Source organism: Athene cunicularia, assembly GCF_003259725.1.
Source record: "Athene cunicularia isolate RWA chromosome 4 unlocalized genomic scaffold, athCun1 chr4_part2, whole genome shotgun sequence".
NCBI lineage: Eukaryota > Metazoa > Chordata > Aves > Strigiformes > Strigidae > Athene > Athene cunicularia.
The window spans coordinates 21,520,684-21,539,788 of NW_020799099.1; the positions used below are offsets into that span (position 1 = coordinate 21,520,684).

Consider the following 19,105-nt stretch of genomic DNA (forward strand, 5'->3'; position numbering starts at 1 on the left):
GTAGATAGTAGAGAGAGGGAAGTTGCTCAAAATAACCTCTACAGTTCTGCAGCCATGGGTTAACTTTGTGTTTGGGTATTGGTTCAAAGATGCCTATACATCTCAGTTATTTATTTCCTTCTTTCCTCCTTTCTTTCTTCCTTCCTTTCCTTTCTTTCATTCCTTTATTTCTTTCCTTTCTTTCTTCTCTAACAACTTCTGCTCCAACAGTCAAAGTTTATGACATGGAATACACTAGCCTCATACCACAAAATACCTTCCTAGTCTGGTGAACATTGTTCAGCTTTAAGCCAACAACTGTGCTGCAGCTGCTTAATGCAAGGTGTCCACACAGGAGAAGAACCCGGCTGAAGAAGAGCTAGGAGTGGGCAGCAAAAGTTTTACTGAACTAACATTACTCGCCCTAAGCTGACCTTGAATATTTACCAAGTGTGGCAATTTGTGTAAGATTGCACTCAATTTAGCAAGGTAATTGGAGGGCAGCTACATCTTACAAATCATTTAGAGTTTCAACCAGGCAACTTTAGCTAACAGGGCACTTGAAGTTGCCCTTTATCAATTCATACAGTTGTGTTATATAATTTAGTATGTATCTGTGGAAGAAACACATTCTAATGAGATTGATTCACTCTGAATGAACTGTACTGATAATTTTATTTTGTGGAAATCACTTCATTGCTCTGGTATTGACAAGCTGCAATCAGACACTCGAATGCCGACTAAGTTCTTGATAAAATGGTGTACTTAATAAAAAAGATGAGGCAAGAGGAAGAAAAATACATTTCTCCTAGTGCAAAAGGATGGGCATCTGCTTACCAGCACAGTCACCACACGCAGAACCACGCCTCGCATGTTATTCTCCAACTTTCTGTCTGTTAGTGACCCATTCAGACCAGTGATGGGATTCCAGCAGCCAAGCTGAAAGAGAAAACAGAAATCATTTCCTCATTGCCCATAAAATTGTGCCAGTCATTCCTCTTAGGTGGCTTTAAGCAGCAACATATGAAAGAAACAGAACACCTTCTGGAATCAGTGGGATGGAAAGTCAGGGAAAGGCTTGCACACAGATTCATCTTTGAATTTCAAATAAAGCAATTAGGGATATCGGTTTGTGCTTTTAAATATCAGTGTGCAATGGATGACAGCATACAAGGTTTGGGGGTATATGTATTGCTTTAGAAGAGTTCAGGGAGGACTTCTATATTAATGAAAAATATTTTAAAAGTAGCATGGCTGTAACAATACTTCTTTACTTTCAGTAATACACTAATTGGAGAAATAATAGCTGTCATAATTTTAGCATGCTGTCTACTCCAGCCCATCTTTTCTAGTAGAACTCTGATGACAGGAATGACAGTAGTTTTATTTAAATTTTATACTACTCATTGATGCTGAAAAAGAAGTGATTTTTAGCACGGTTAACAATCACATTTAAAGATGATTAAGGAAAAGATGATTGAACAGGCACATCACGGTATTGAGAAAGGACTGCAACAGATAATATAGAAAAAGGAACTCAGCTATAAGATGCTTTGTATTGGTGTTATTGTATTTCTTGGGCTTCTATGGACAGAAGACTTTTCTCATGGATCTCTCTAGGACTGCCTTTCAATATGAATTTAGTAGATAGTGCTGTGTAATTTAGCTTCTCTGAAAATGTAACTTGCCTACATTTTTACATGATGGTGGATGATTATCTTGGGTACAGAGAAACAGACCAAGCAAACACTCATCTCTTGGCACTTCATACAAACATTTCTGGTTTCATTTTTTGAATTCATTACCACATTCATCTGGCCTGTACAATTAGCAGTATTAAATCTGAAACCCAACAGAAGGACAATGACTGACTTCAGATAATTTTGGCATGTAAACTAACTGCCTATATAAACGTGTTATACAGCTAAAGAGGTAGGCAACTGCAGGGACCAGTTATTGCTCTCAATTACCCTCTCCATGGACGATGCATGAAATCTATGGCGGGATGCTCATCATCTGACTTGGGTAGTTAATGTAAGCCTCTAAACTTCATGGTTTTCACATCCTTATTTAAAAGGTCTTGCTCTGACAAAAGCAGGATTAATATTAGTAGGTTACTGCTGGGCCAAGTGGCCTCTACTAAAACTAGTCTCTCAGAGAATTCAACCCTATAATCCGTGAGAAATATCAACCATAAAACATCTAAAACACTAGTGTACTTTAATGCACAGTCACAGAAATGGTGGGGTGCCTGAGCCAACTGAAGGGGGCTATGAAAGAAGGGGAGTACCTTTGCTGACCACGATTAAACACAAATTTACAGAAAGCATTATTTTCAGTCCTTCATGGGAAAAGCCTTTGCATATGTATTTAATAGATCTTTCAAAGTGAGATAGGAGTCAAGGAACAAACTCCGAGTACACACATCTAGCAATTTAAGAAATGCACCATTTGAAATATTTTTCTTCATTATAACCATTAGGCAATTTTAGAAACTTCTAAATTATTTAATTTCAATATATTTGTATCAATTCTTTGAAGATGCCTCCTTAAGAAATGGGTGCCTCGAAAATGAAAAAACACAAACTTTTCTGCAATGATACAGAGGTTAGGTTTGACTTGATCTTAAAAGTCTTTTTCAACATAAATTTTTCTATGAATCCCAATAGAAGATGGCCTTAAAATAACATAGTCATTTCTCCCTGCTATCTTCAGAAGTGCTCAGAGTTAAGGTTATACTATTGTCTGGGTAATTTAAGGTTATACTATTGTCAAAAGAAGGGTAATGCTAAGCATACTTTTAATCTCAAGTAATAACTAAATCAAGGATCTACTGGACTCAGAACTCCAGCAGAAATCATTGGAAGTAGAAATCGGAGGGGGAACTAAAGTGCAAGGCATTGCATTAATCTCTCACAATTACTCATCTTTCCAACAGCTCTTTCTAAGTAAAATCACAAGCTATGTCTGTTTGGTTTCCTCATCTCATGTTCCCATCTGATCACAAAGACCAACAACAGATTATAACACCCATCTCTGCTTCTTCTATACCTCCATAGAGTGTCTAGCTGTTCACAGCAGTATGGATAGACTGCTGACACACTTCAGGTCCTCATCACTCCTCTGGCAAAGCCCTCCAACACTCTGAGCTGAATAATCTAATTGCTGAAGTGTGTTACCTGTAATAATGTAGTGAAATGTACTGAATATATTTGAAGTGTGTGCACTGTATACTATATGTGATAAACTACTGCCACCCTATAAAGCAAAGCATTTGATAGGCTACATTTTCTGTACTAAAAATAATGAAAATGGCACTAAGTTCAGAACAAAAGTGCATTAAATTAATTCAGTGATTGTAATTCTTAGTCACATAAAGAAACTAATTAGAACTTAGATCCAATTAGTATATCCAAATGTGTTGGAAATATAATTACCACAGAAACTATAGTGCTTTTGCCAGATTTAAAACTCTAGGAAGTTACTGAAGAGCCTTTGTATCTTTTTGAGGTTAAAGTCCATTTTGAATTATGTAAATTAATGTGTACATATTTATATAATTAGCTTTTTAGAAAGACTCATTCTACCTTTTTTAAGGAAAAAAACCCCAACATAACTGATGCCTTGAAATTTAGCATAGCACTAATTTTCCTTTAAAAAGGCACATTTTTAATTATTGTTAATTTAATTTTCAATTGAATTGTTCCTTTATGCAACACAGTCATAGTGAAGACAAATATGCAGTGCTTTGCCGATAAAGTTGAAACTGATTTTGAGTGGGAGCTACTTACTATTATTAGGTGAAAACGAATCAACATGTATGACAATCTGAGCTTGTCATTGCAGCAAGGAGCAGATGTAACTCTTGCTGAAACAGCAAGATTGGGGTGGTATGAAGCTACCTCTTCAACTCTACCTCTCACTTAACCAATTCCGCAAAACATTTTTTGCTTCTGCATTTACTTCCTTCTTGTTTAGTTCTGTCTCTGATAGCTGAAATAAGAGAACAGATCAGGCAATAACAGAATCTCACATGAATTCTGGTTGATTTGTGTAGAATAATATGGGCGATGGGAACTCTCTATTGAGCACAGTACTCATCAACTTCATGCCATATGAATTTTGTTATTTATAGTGCTTTGTACTTCACTTGTAGTTTATTTTATTTATTCTAATGACAGCATTCACTCTGCTACATTCAGATATAAAATGCTGAAGATGGAAAAGCTGTCAGTGCTCTGCTTCCTCTGATATCCAATCTCTTTCTGATCATCCCACCTTCCAGCTTATCCCCTCCACATCATCATTATTAGCTGCATCCTGTTTTGCTGACAGAGCCAAAAATTGACCTCCTTTCCTCATTAGAAATGTTTGCCTATGTGAAGTGTGCATTATGTTATGTATATCTGCAATTTCCAGACACTAATTTATAAGGAACTTGGAACATGAAAATATATAATGCCTTTACGACAGAGCTTACAGCCAGATTTTCTCTCCTACTTCCTATGAAATCAGTGACTCTACTGAATACCTAAGAGCCTTTTTTTTTTTTTTTTTTTTTTTTTTTTTTTTTTCTGGCAGAGTGAAATGCAGATGAAAACTATATCAATTAATCGAGAAAAATACATTGGCCTGCTGTGATCACAGTTGAGGACAATCACAGAAAATAAGTAAAACCAGAAGACTGATATGAATGCATTACTTAAGTGCTTGTCACTACAGGAGAGTGTAGAGTGTTCTGTATACTTCAGTTAACATAAAAAATGTGCAGGATGTGGTTCATCTAGCACTGCACTGCAACCACCTCTGAACTCAGGTTGCATCACAGCAACACTGCAGAACAGTCAAGGGCAGAAAACACTCTAGAGAAGCTGCAAGAGGAATCTGAAAGATAAAACACCATTACATCTGCAATTGGAATTAATCAGGAAACCAGGACTACTATGGCTCCTCTTTCCTTTAGTTTCCTGGCATTTTAAGAAAAAAAAAAAAAAAGGAAAAAAGAAAAAAAGATCTTGGTTTTACTACAGACAGTGTGATAAAACATTTCTAGTGGCAATGCCTACCACAGAGCACTGTCGAGGGACAATTCCATTAGCAAAAAGAAGAACAAGGATTTTTTTGTGATGTGTGGATTCAGCATTTAAAAAATTTGCTAGGACACCAGTTTAATCAAAATTCAAGCAGGACAATATAGAACTAGTTTTGCAATGAGTATTCTTGATGCCTCTTGTTCAGCTGCTGTTTAATACATCCAACAGTGACTGGGCAATCAGAGACTACATCCTATAAAGACTATGTCTCACAGAGGAAATGCCAGAATAGAAAAGTGTTGGTTGTCATTCTGATACTGTCAGTTACATAAAATTTAGTCAGACACTTTGTCATCTGGTTAAAGTGTCCTTTCAGTCCAGGTCCCTAGCCAGCACTCAACATCTGGTCAACCAAATCTGCAAAAAGTCTGACGGCCAGGGGTTACCTGAGGGCCTCAGTACACCTGGGCTCGATTAAAGAAACAAGGATCAGGTTTTTTTCTTCACAACAATTTTCTAATATGATTGGTTAGCAGGAAAGCTTTCTGTGTTTAACTTCTCCCTTCACTGGAACTTAGGTAATAGTCAGCAAATAATAAGTTGTTAAAATCAATAGAAAACACTATGTTCAACAAATCAGATAACGTATAGTAGCACTTGTTCCTCCTGCATTCTGTGTGGTGACACCTATATAGTTCTGTGCATTCAGTTAATTATTTTGTACAGTATGTTTTTTGCTTTAATTTTTCCCTGGACTAAAAGGAATGACCTGCCCCTGGACTCACTCTATTATTTTCAAGTTATGTCTGGAGAATGTGAATACCCAAGTTTAGTTTTATATCCAGTGGCATAAGGATTATAATTGCACCAGTCAAGGCGGTCTACTTGTTTTATTAACTGATCACAGACATAAGAGCAAGTGACCTAAGTGAGAATTTCTCTCCTCAAAGCCAAAGTACATGGCAAAATAACACTCCACACAGTTAATAAAATATTTTGCTTTGGGGACTGCCCAAATTTCCTTTTCTTATTGAATTGAAATAAAGAAGATAATGGGAAGTTACCTGCTGGTAACCTGATGATTGTTTGCCTACCAGTTCTTGACTCAATATCTTCTCAAGGACTCATGCACCCAGATTGGTGTCAGAAGTTATATTTGGATGTTTTAGACCACTGACAAATGTTGAATATATGGGGAAAAAAGCACACACTGCAAAGCTGTTCTCACACTGCGTGCTCCATTAATGAAGCTCATGTTTAGTGTTTAGGCCAAACTTCAAGAAGAAGTCTAATGGTATGATTTTTGGAAAGTATAGTAAATCACCACATCTCAAAGGTAATAAACCATCTCCTCAAGCCAGTGGTGTCATTCTAATGGTCCCTCACTTTTTCCCCCTTCATCTCCAGCTTACTTTCTCTATTACTACTCTCCCTTTCACTTGAAATTTTGTGGCTTTAATCTATCATTTCCCACTTCTAAGTATCTTTTATCTTTGGAAAACACCTTTTTTTCCTCCTCTAGTCCTCTCTGTGAATTCAGTACTTCCACTGGTTTCCTAACCTGTGGTTATCTTGCTCTTTCCTATATTGCAATGCCTCTTCCTATTTCTCTGTGTACTTTCAGCACACTTTCTTTCCTCTGTGCTTTTCTCTCCCTTGATCTTCCCTGCCATTTCCTGTGCTTTTTCCCCGTCTTGTTCTTTTTGTTTATGGTTTGGGTTGGTAAAGGGACCTCACTTTTCATTTCATTCAGCTTTGACACATCTTTCAAAAAACTTTGGGTCCTTTCTCCTTTCTCTTCAGCCCTTGGATCTCCTTTTCTCTCAGGCAGTCCTCTCAGGAAACTTCCCCTCAACTCCCCCCTCTGCTCTTGTGTTATGAGGGAGATAGGACTTAATAAAATACATTATTGTATAACCCTGCTTTTCTTGCTTTCACCTTTCAGTTTTTTTCACTCCTGTCCCCTGAAATACTTATACAACTCTAAAGAAAAGACCCAGGCAGGGATATTAATGAGCCAGATGGTGATCTCTTTCTCACTGACTCTGTATCTCAAATACTCAGAAAAGCCCATTTTTTAACCCAATACAGACATCACCCCTTTGCCTTTTGGTGACTTCACTGTGGATCACTGTGCAGGAAAAGCTCCCCTGGAAATCCCGGTGGGGCTCATGGATTGCATGGCAGCAAGCATTCACAGGGAAGGTATCCATCCTTCCTCATGTGTCTTGTACCACATCCTAGAGCATAGAGAAAGGGTATGTATGCAGGCTACCGGCATGTTCTGGTATTGCTTGAATGCCAAAATGACCTTTGTGAGGAGGCAGCTTTTGTTCTCCTTTTGCTGAAAATTGAGGTAAGAATGTAACAGTTGACAAGAGCATGTTACTAGTGGCTGGGGTTTTGGTCAACTGCTATAGAGAGGCCAGTAACTACCTGAGATGAGTAATGCATTTGCCTTTAAGAATTTATGATTTGACCAGACTTGGCCATATATCACCCAGAATACACTGTAAACTACAGGAAGTCAGGAAGGGAAAAAAACAAACTTCACAGATATTATTGATTAATTCTAACATCTACTTTTATATGATTTTTTAACAGTATATTTTACTATCTAGAGTTCATGCTATCAACTTGTTATGGCTTATCAGATGATGTAAATTAACTTAAAATAACATAAATAGACTCCTCCTCCTCCAAAAAGAGGGTAAAGTAATAATCTTTCCCCAAAACACATACACGCTTTCTTTTCATTTCAGGAGGCAAACCATCCTTTAGACTACCAAAGTTCTTCACACTGCTGGAGTAAAACTCATGAATATCACTTTCATTTTACACTGAAAGCTTGCTCACTGATGGCTGAATTATTCCAGGAAATTGATAATACCAAATAAATTCAGGTTTGTGTGCAGTTTAAATACAGTCGCATTGATTTTTATTTGCAAATCCTTGTCTCCTTTCTCATTAATCATATTAAGAATTTAAAAGGATGTCTTTTATCTAAATCATGCAGGGTCTGAAAAAAAAAATTTAAGTGAATTTAGTCCATATCGTGCTGGGACACCACTGCATCTTTACGAAAACAAAGAGAAAAATATTCAGTGTTACTACTTCAGCTCATATTAGATCACAATACTTAAGATTTTTATATCATAGTAAAACCTTTGATCAAACCTGATCAGTGACAAACAATAAAAAATATTGTTTTCCACTGGATTGTGCGAAGGTCTCTCTCAGGAGCTACAAAACTTGTGTGGCACATTTCTGCTTCCCACCAGTTCCCTGGGAGATAACAAACATTCTTCAATATATTCCCAGTTTTCCCTTCAAGCTTAGTAAGATGCTTTTGGAGGGTTTGATTTTTTCATAAAGGGTCTGACAAACTGGAGTATATGGAGTATATGAGTATGCTGTTGCAGGGCTCAAAAATTCTGGGGGCAGTGTTCTAGAAATAAATCAAAACTGTAATAGCACAGAAGAAACCTAGCACTGTTTCACTTGGAGAGAAGTGGGTTTACAGAGCAGGATTCTGAACAAACCCAGTCCAATAAACCACATAAGTGAATCCTTCAGAGGAGAGTAAATTGCCCTATGCTGAATACCCTGCTTTTGTGGCAGACCGCTGCCAGTGCTGAGTTGCTTGGGTACCTTCACACCGTTGCAGTCAGCTCTGTGAGCAGTCATGCTGAGAAGCATCCTGGCTTTTTTTTTCTGCAATGAAAATCGCCCCAGGAGTCAGTTCTGAAAGTAAACCCACACAGATAATTGTGTATTAGCTTCACCACTCTCTAAGCTGGGGGGAAAAAGAAAGGCTGTTATTGTCTAGCTCCAGCCCAGGAGCTGCAGCAGTACAGTAGTAGTACAGACCTGTGCTTGTACTAAAGAAATCTCTGCTTGTTTTAAAGGCAGCTGACAAGGAACACTCTGTTTAGGTACACATGGGGCCCAAGTAGGCTACAGAACATTTGGACTAATCTGAGTGGCACAGCTTTAGTCCTTTTTGAGGTGTAAGCAACTTTATCATACCACTGCTTGCACAGAAATGCATCAATGAACTCTACATCTGGTTGTCTTTTCATATGAAGCACAATGTTATGAAGTACCCTTTTTTTCAGGTATAACATATGGGAATTTCCCTTTTTCTTTGGCAGGCTATAGGATTTGAAATGAAGCAATAGTCCACCACTTCTTACTCAAAGGTAGATGTATTTATTGAGTTAGCTACTGAATGCTCCTTGAGCAGTACTGCTGCTGTGGTTTTCCTTAAGCATGAAAACCAAGTTTCATTCACAGGACTTGGGTAAAGGATGGGGAAAAGTTCCTAAGATGAACATACCATGAAAGTACATGTTCAGAAAACCTTTGAAAGAGAACACTCTTATTTTTAAATATATACTTACACTTAGCATCTTTGGCATTGCTACATATTATAATTCTTAACTTATTCTGTGTCTCATGCTGAAGAAACATGCAGAAAGACACATCTCTGCCTTATTCAAGGCAGTGATGCACTGGTATGAAAACACTCCTTCCAAACCCCACATACAGAGAGGCACGTGTGATAAAATACTATTTTTATTCCAAAGAATGTGGGTCCCTCTCTCCCCAGACACGTTCACCCTCTCATCACTAACATAAGAGACAAAGAAATTAGTATGGAGGTAGTGGGAGAACACGAACCAGTTCAGTACAGATGATACACATATCTTAAGGCATATTGGTACCTGTCTAGAAGATATTCAAATGTACACAGCATCAAAGTAGCTTACACTTTCTGTTGTTCAGCACAGAATAATTTGCCAGCTCCTTCTTAAATGTAGTACCAAGAAAGAAAGATCAGAACACCTATTGCATGCAAGTACAACATGCTTCCCAGGCACAGGGGTTATGAAACACCTGCTCATAAAGCATCAACACCACCACTAAAAAAAAGCTGATGGAGCACGAGAAATACACATGAAAGGCCAATTCAACTAATTTCCATTTTATATATGCATATGTGCAGGTACTCCTGAGAGTGCCTAAAGAATGGAGACCTTTGGTGAAAAGGGGCACACCAAACCAAGTTGTTACTTTAATACCGCCTTCAAGTTTCTCACTACAGAGAAGCTAACATGGCAATGCAGCAAGCATAGCACTAGATGATAAACTGCTTTCCGTTGATTCTCCAGATTCCTGTGATGCTTAAATGGGAAGTACAGAGATTGAAACAATCTTTGCTTACACATAGATCAATACTCTCTTCCTAAAAGTCAGGATTTATTCTCAGTGTTGACAGAAAAAAAGAGGCTTGCTAAGTTGGTTATGTCATAGACTTACTAGCTTGATGCTGGGTAGTAAATCAAAGCAGCATTTTGTCACTGATGTGTTAGAAAATATTATTCCAGTATAAGCCATGCTCACAGGATGTATGGCTAGATTGTTACCAGTTCTCAGTGCATTATGGACCAGATATTACAAGTGATTTACTGGATCATATATTTTTGAGAGTTAGGTAGTACAGAAAGTAAGGTTGTGGGATGCTTTATCCACTCCCTCAGCACAGAGCAACTTTCTTAGGAATCAGAACTAACAGTGCAGAAATAAAAAAAAAAAAAAAAAAAAAAAAAAAAGCAGAGTATTAGTACCAAGCAACATCTGAGAAGAAGCAACAGCTTTTTCTGAAGGCTGATTTTGGACCATGGGGATTGCGACAGTGTAGAACAGAAAGGTCAATAGTGAATTTGAGGAGATGGTCGCGGCCAACAACCTCGATTACAAAAGGGAACTTCTTCCCACTAAATGTAACTGTGGTGACAGATGTGTTCACATAGGGTCCTAGGGATCATCACAGGAGCCAGAAGTACCAAGCACTGGGAAATATTTGAGGAACTAGGTCATGGTCCATCTCATATCAGGGGTCCCTCCCTCCATGGGGATAATTATTTGTAAGATTTTTGCTTCCAGATGATCTAGCCTTAGTTCCAAAGCACAGGCCTTCTTAGCATCAATAAACTTACTGAAATTATTTCTGTGCTAGAGGCCCCGACAGAACTGCTATGTAGTAACCAAATGTTACACTGAAAATGATCAAAAGCAATTTCCTCTCTACCTACCAGCACTATAAACTCACCTTCAGCACAGACATTTCTTTCATTTCTATATGCCACCACAGGACATCTGCTACATCATTATGAAGCAGAAAGTCTGTCCCTAAGACACAGCTGTGCTCCTCTGGCCTTCTGATGATGCCCTCAACGACACCTCAGAGGCATCATCATCTGACCACCAGGAAAACCATAATTCTGGCTGCACAGTGTTTTTTGCTACTGGTGTGCTGTACAGCAACCACAGGTGAGAGTCCAGACTGTACACTTGTTAAAAAAGTTTATGTTACACTTGTGTACATTAGATGACATGCATGGTTTATGGCAAGTTTGAAACCCACTGTATCTACTGCTAATCAGTGCTCCACAGAACAATATCTGAACCCTAGCAGAATCTGTTAGTAGCTGGTTCAATGGAGCCACATACAGGAGTGGGTGCTACGGTATTAGAGACAACAGAAGTATGAGTGAGCATAAATTTAATGTACTGAAGTAAGGGTGGGAAAAAAAAAACTTTCCTATTAAAGAAGGGCTCAGATGAGTAGTATAATGTTTTGTAAAAAAGTGAAACATTCTTATATGCCTATTATTTACTACTGAAAATTTAAAAACCCACCACAATAAAACAGCATTACAGTGTCCTGGTTTCAGCTAGGATAGGCAATTTTCTTCCTAGTAACATACAGTGATGTATTTTGGATTTAGGGTGAGAATAATGGTGATGTTTTAGTTGTTGCTAAGTAGAGTTTATCTTGAGTTAAGGATTTTTCAGTTTCCCATGCACTGCCAGAAAGCAGGTGCACAAGAAACTGGGAGGGAGCATGGCCAGCAGAGCTGACCAGAACTAGCCAAAGGGATATTCCATACCACAGAACGTCATGCTTCATACATAAACTGGGGGGAGTTGGCTGGGGGGGCTGATCATTGCTTGGGGACTGGTTGAGCATCAGTCAGCGGTGATGAGCAATCGTGCTGTGCTTCACTTTTCTTGGGCTTTATTTGTCTCTTTTTGCTATATTCATTTTAATTATAATGATTATTATTTTTGTTATGTTTTATTTTAGTCATTAAACTGTTCTTATCTCAACCCACAAGTTTTAAATTTTTTTCCAGTTCTCCTTTCCATTGCACTGGCGGAGAAGAAGTGAGTGAGCAGCTGTGTGGTGCTTAGTTGCCAGCTGGAGTTAAACCACGACACAGAGGCAGGCTATGAATCTCTTTCTGATGCATGAAAATCTACTCTGACAAAGTAGACACAAAGTTTCTAAAGAGTCTTTGAAAACTTCTAACAAAACCACCCCTCTCTTCTGCTTTACCATCAGTTGGACAAAACTGGAAGGTTAAAGAATTTTAGGAAGGAAAAGCAGAGTTATGCCTATCAAGACAAAACATTTTTAGTAGATTGCTCTGGAGAACCTGACTGGCTGACAGTGTGAGTGATTTTACAAATTCATTGCTCCATACAGTGCAAGTATTTGCTCTTATTATGGTAAATAAGCTTGTCAGAACAATCTACATATCATAAACATTTAAATGGCAAATGCTATGTAGTAGAATACCTGAAGGCTTAGATGAAGGATCCTTGTGGAGAATAGTAAAACATTAGTTTAAAAGACAAACTGACACTTCTAATAAGCCCTCTCTAGAATAGCTGAATCAGTAAAATACATTTTTATTACAGATGAAAATCACTGCTTTAATGACACTGAAATTTGCCACAAAAATAAATTAGCAATATATCTTAGTAATTAAAACTACAGAAGTGCATTATAAATCCATCTTGAAAAGGATGGGAATTATATTTGCTAGTGCACTATATTCCCACAATAGATCCTGTTTAGCATACACAATGCTGAAATCGCATAAAGAAAGTAAGAACTTTAAACCACTGAGATTTTTTCTAGTTTAATACTGCAAAGATCCTTCTAAGAGCATATATGGCGGTGATTATTTAGCCAGCTAAATGGTTACACTGTGCTGATCACTACAGTGTTTCTAGTATTTAATTTTAAGGGATAATATGAATTTTAAAATTATCTTTCCATTTGAAAAGATCTATTACTTTTAAAGAGGGAGAAATGTCTATCTTATTATAATAACAAATCAGTAATTGGGCTCAACTTACCTTCTTGAGCACATTACAGCTACTGTACTTGCCCTGATTGCTTTCTGCTTCCCATTTTCAACAGTACCCACTTGATATGACTGTAAACAATCCGAGGTAGGAAATACATTACTGTATGCATTAGTAATCCATGTAATGGAGCTTTTTACTGTAATCATAATTATCATTAGAGATATAGCCATCATCATGTATTTTATCCTCATTTTGTCAGGAGTTTCAGATAGACCTTGTTTATGTTGCCAGCCTGACAGCTATTAGGCTGCTTCTCCTGTATAATCAATTACTGAGGGGTTAGACATGTCTAAGAATTCTCTCTCTGTATGATTGACCCATGGATATGCCACAATCACAGCCTTTGTGGTATGCTGATAAAAATAAGTATGTTAAGCTCCTTCCCAAGAGGAGAAAGAAATTTCTTCAGTTGGAAACATGACTTAAAAATAATAATATCCTTCCAAATGTTAGACACAGCCCAGGAACAGAATCCTGGAGTCCCGTGGGTACCACTGCATTATCTTTCACTGCACATGTGAAACTAATTATCTTTCTAATTAGTAGGCCCTGAGGTCAACAGCCACACTAGAGAAGGTGTAAATATCTTCAGGGCTAAGAGTGCTTGCTTGAAAGATGACTCTTGTCTGGGCTACTCTTGTTTGAGTGTTCATCTCTGTTATTGTTGTAACAGAGAATGTTACCGATTAACATAAATTTAGAAAAAAGCCGTTTTTTTTTTTTTTAATGACATGGTCTTTAAAAACTTTGCTGTCAGACTAACCTCCATCTACACAATCCCAAGTAATATCCACTACTTCAGGATGATGAGAGATTAAAAAAAAAAGTCAAAAGATCCTATTACATGGTGTGGCATCTATCCATTGTCTAAAGCAGAGATGAAAGCTATTAGCCTGTCAGCATTAGTCCTGATTTAAACACTTTACTCTAGACGCTTTCATTAACTGTGTTGACATAGCTATATATTATTCATTTAACCTGCACTTCATTGCACTCTTAATATGCAATCATGTTTTGCAGATGTGAACCTGGATATAAGGCATTCAAGGCTAGAGTGTTGGTTGGTGTAAGTCAGAGTATTTTAGTGAAAATAAGACTCCTTAGTCTAGCTGAGGATACAACCCTATCTCTACATCGGAACATGCTACTATATTTCTTCCTAGAATAAATCCTGAATATGTCTCCATTTTTAGTACAACACCTGGGATTTATGCTCAGCTCACTTTTCATTGCATTAAAACACTCATTAAAATGAGAATTTGTACTGGTTTAGGAAAGGTAAAATGCCTCTATGCAAGATGTACTAAAACTAAGTGAATAATTCATCTATTTTTCAGATACAAATTTATTCATGGAATAATATCCTCTAATAGATCCTGTTATGGAGATTACAGGCAGTTTCTCCAGAGGAGTCAATAATCAGAAAGCTATGCTGGTTTATTTGGTTGGACACATTGCCCTTAGCAGAACATTATTTCATGATTGGACTATCAGGTTTCTGGCATGAACATCTACATTTATCAATTCAATTCCTACCAGCTTTAAAACCCAAGAAAATAAAGACCACATACTTTCTCAAGTAAGCATTAACAATAACTTAATGTAACTAACACACAGCACACGATAGTCCTATTCTCAGTAACTGTCATTCTGAGTTTTTAAAAAATTTGGAATCCTTGAACAATCAAAACTAAGTCCTTAGTCAAACAAGCAGTGGTAAGTCCAAGCTCCTGGCACCTAAACCAGTCTGTCAAGTTATGTGATTTGTTTTTAAAGATAGATTTGAAAACTCAGAGTACTATTAACAATGTATTAAACTATAATGTATTCACTAATGTCCTTCTCCAGCAGCTAATGGGATTCATAATCATCTCACTTCAGTAGCTAAGAGAATTTCCTCAATATTTCTTTGTGGTTACTTCTTATATGCTATTTCCCTGATGAAAACAAGGTTTAAACCACTCCACCAGGTTTATTCCTATCTTTAATGCACTGGCACCTTCTATTCCCATCTCCAGATACCTATTACGGTTATATATCTTTTGAAGAAAATTCTCTAATCAGCCCAGTCTATTATTGTGGTAATTATCGCTATGCTCAGAATTACTATATTGAACAGATAACCTTAACATATACACATTATTTTGAATTGCGTAGGCTTCCTCTCTTGCTGCTCATATAGAAGTGTCATTGTAGCTCTGCTGGTGTAGTTCTAGGAATGGGCTAGGCTTGTAGGGAGAAGTAATATCTTTTATTAGGCCAAGAGATAGAGTCAGGGGAGAGAACAAGCTTTGGACTCAGAAAACTAATGAAAGTCCTCTGAGACAAGAGAGTTCTTGTTTTTCTTCCAACTGTTATTATTTGGTCTTATAAAAGGTATAACCTTTTTCCTATAGGTCTAACTGTCCTTGGTTATAAGAGATTACTTATGAAGGAGATAGGTCAAAAAGGAGTTGTAGAACAAAATAACCCCAAAAGCCAAAAACACAGTTAGGGAAGGTAAAATCATGGCCTAGATAAATAGCAACTCCTTACATAAAGTAGCTTGCCTGACAGTCCTGAAGATGGTCTCTTCAACCTCAACACCACGATAGAATTGCTCGCCAAGTCTACTAACCTCTAGACCAAAACACAACAATCACTTTTTTGAAGAGAGTGAACAGATGAGTTGCTAATCAGCACACTATCATCTATCTGAAGAAAGCAGGCAGGAAATTGGATGGCACTCAGGTGAAGGCTCCCTGTGCTTATCTAGCAAAAGTAAGGCTATGGAAAATACAGGCTTGCTGCTCAATGGGCGGGGAACCTAGAGACAACAAGCACAGAAACAGCTGAGGAACATGTTTTCTTTGCATCTTTACTGGCAAGGTCTGTTTGTGGGCTTTCCAGCTCCTGTACCTAGTGTCAAGAGTTTGGGGGAATGAATTGCTACCCATTACACAGGGAAATCAATGAGGTGATGCTTAAACAATCAAATGAGTCCATGGGACTGTACAGGTTATGTCTGATAGGGCTGAGGGAGCTGGTGGATGTCACTAAAAAACTCTCATGTCTGAAAGATCATAGTGATTAGAAAAGACAAACATCACACCCATCTTCAAAAAGCACATGAAAGAGGACCCAGTGAAGCAAAGACTGGCCAATGTAACCTCAGTTCTTTGAGGCATTACGGAGCAAAACCCTTTCGGAGGCATTTCCAAAGACACAAAGAATAGGGAGGTGCTGAAGAACAGATGGCAGAGATCTTCCAGCCAAATCATGCCTGATCTGCTGATTGCTCTCTGCAGTAAGGAGGATTGGCTTGTTGGATGAGGAAATGGCAGTTTGCTTGGCTTTAGCAAGGCTTTTGACATGGGCTATATTCTTGTAGCCCAGCCTACATTAGCAACAGCATAACCAGCAAAGAGCTGGGTTTGTTCAGCCAGGAGAGGAGGATATTAAGAGGAATCTTACTTCTGCCTATAACTGATGGAGGGGTGGGTTACAGAGAAGATGGAGCCAGACTGCTTGGCAGTGGTACACAATGAAAGAATGAAAAGCAATTCTCCCAGGTTGCAGCAAAACAAATTCTTTTCTGTTAGACTGACCAAACACTGGGAACAGAGGTCCAAAGAGGTTTTGTTCAAAAGAAACAGCTTTTTTTTGGTCACTGCAAACTATGATTTACCAAAGAAAGGAAAATCATTGTATATGTCATTACTCAAAGGCCATATAGTCACCATGGTTAACAAAACTAAGAATCGGAGGAAGAAGGGAAGGACATGATCCAGGTTTTCGGTCAGACAGCAGTGTGATGCCAAGCATAATCTAAAAGAGAAGTGAAGGACAGCCCTTTCCATTTAAGGTGACGCTCTCCTGGATCAAGACAGAACATCCCGTCCGCGTGTTTCACAAGCAGTTGATGCCTTTGAAATGGGAAAGTGAACTTCTTTAAGTAGAGTGAAGAAAAATGGTGGAGATTTTAAAGTCTCTCCTTCATCCAGGCATTTTCTATCTGTATGTTCAACCCAAACAATCCTGTTTTCCTATAAAACTCTGTTTCTTCAAATCCCAGTTTATCAGTTAATCCAAATGTTTTTACAGTAGACAACTACTACTCTATCTGCAAATTTTAGCAATGATAGTTGTGTAGTTTCTTGAGGAAGGTTCATAAAATTATTTAAAAGGAAAAGCCATTTTTTCTTGAATGTAAATAGACCTCAGAACTAACAGCAGGTGTGATAAAGAATCATAGTGTAAATTGATGTATTACCAGACAGGTACAATAGATGCAGGCTTAATCAGTAATTATTAAGGTCACCCTATGATTTATGCTATGAAGCATTCTTTTTTCAAGTTTGATATTGGTAATTTGAACTACACAGGCTGAAGTTTTCCATTCCAGATGTCAGTTTAAGGTGAAATAAACTGTCATAACTCATACACACATATTATTTGAATTCAAAAGCTGGTGTTCAAATAAATTGGCCATTTTCTAATTTCTGAGTAGTATTCAACCTTGGAAATGCTTTTAAGCCTTTTTTTTTTTTTTTTTTTTTAAGTGATAATATAGTAGATAGTGTTTTAGTGTAAATTCTGCCAAGTTCCCCTCCTACTATTTTTCTACTTGTTTCACACTTTCTAGCTGGAAAAGTTCCAGGTTTTGTCTTTGACTGACATTTAATTTATTTTTTTAAAAACTAGGGCAAAATTTTTCCAACTCTGCAAAAGGAAGATTGCAGAAAAAGAAGTATTCTCCAAATTATAAAAACCCTAAAGGTGTCATGACCTACTTTTAATGCTATTTGGGACAGGAAGCTCAATTCAGCAAGGAAACAAACAGTCTGAAGTTTGCATATGTTAGCTGAAGCATTTCTGAGATAGGCAAACAGCTCCGTTTACTATTTTCTTTTTTAAACTGTCCTACATCTCACCTGCTAGATCATCTTGGTAAAATCTGCTTTAGACAATTTTTAAAATTCTGCTAATGTACCTTTTCTTGACAGAATGGGATGGAAGTCTTAATTTGTAGCTCACAACACTAGAATTAGAACTTTAGATTTTAGCAGGCTTTTCAGAGATTGTTTTCAATCACACCACAAAAGGCACTTTTAAGAGTGTTACTAGCACCAAAAAACTGAAGTTTCCTGTGGACTTCATGAAACTGTTTCTGACAGATTAGATAATGGCTTGCCACTAATCAGTCATAAAAAAACCCACAACGCTGTTTTATGGGTTTGCTTTCTGCTGTTTCTTCTTTGATGAAACAGTTCTTTGAGCATCCTTAATGGCTGTTTGTTCTTTAAAGCAAAGACCTCTTTTTTTCTTGTTGTTTAGTAGAGTACAGGGTTCTCATGTAAAATACCTAAGGAAAAATGTCTCTTTGAATAGGATAAACTTGTCTTTTCTAAGGTAGGCTTGACTCAGTGTTTTGTTATTTTTCAAGGCATCAGGCTGGCTATTTTGTTCTAATTCTGTCTTCTACTTTGAAATCAATCATAGATGCATATTATAATTCGAACTAATACCTTAAAAACCAGTAACACATCCTTCCTTAAAAGCAGAAGATAGAGAAACTTCTGACACTCAAGAAATAGTTTATTTTCTATTCTTTTGCTAGTACAGAAATCATATTAAAGAAGAATTTTACAAACAGCTGTCTTTCACTCAGGTCCTAAATCAAAGACTCAAGAAACTGATGAAAGTCTGCTGACTTCCAGGCATCTCTGGATCAGAGTGCTCTGGCTTAGACGGTGAACCCTGTTTTCATTCTGCTCTTCTCAAATTCTTAAGGGATGTGGCTGAAAAATTCACTGTGAATAAATTATCTCACAGAATGAACTGTCCCAGTTCCTGGTGACTTGTTCATAGCTTTTAGGTATTGACAG

The 19,105-nt window shown here is 37.5% G+C and overlaps 1 protein-coding gene across 1 annotated transcript in view; it reads right to left on the reverse strand.

The window, feature by feature from the left end:
• The window catches only part of GRID2 (glutamate ionotropic receptor delta type subunit 2), a 594,006-nt gene that overhangs the window by 159,634 nt on the left and 415,267 nt on the right, over positions 1-19,105 (reverse strand). Inside the window, 1 exon segment of the mRNA XM_026848052.1 lies at positions 817-918. Coding sequence (XP_026703853.1) covers positions 817-918 — 102 coding nt within the window.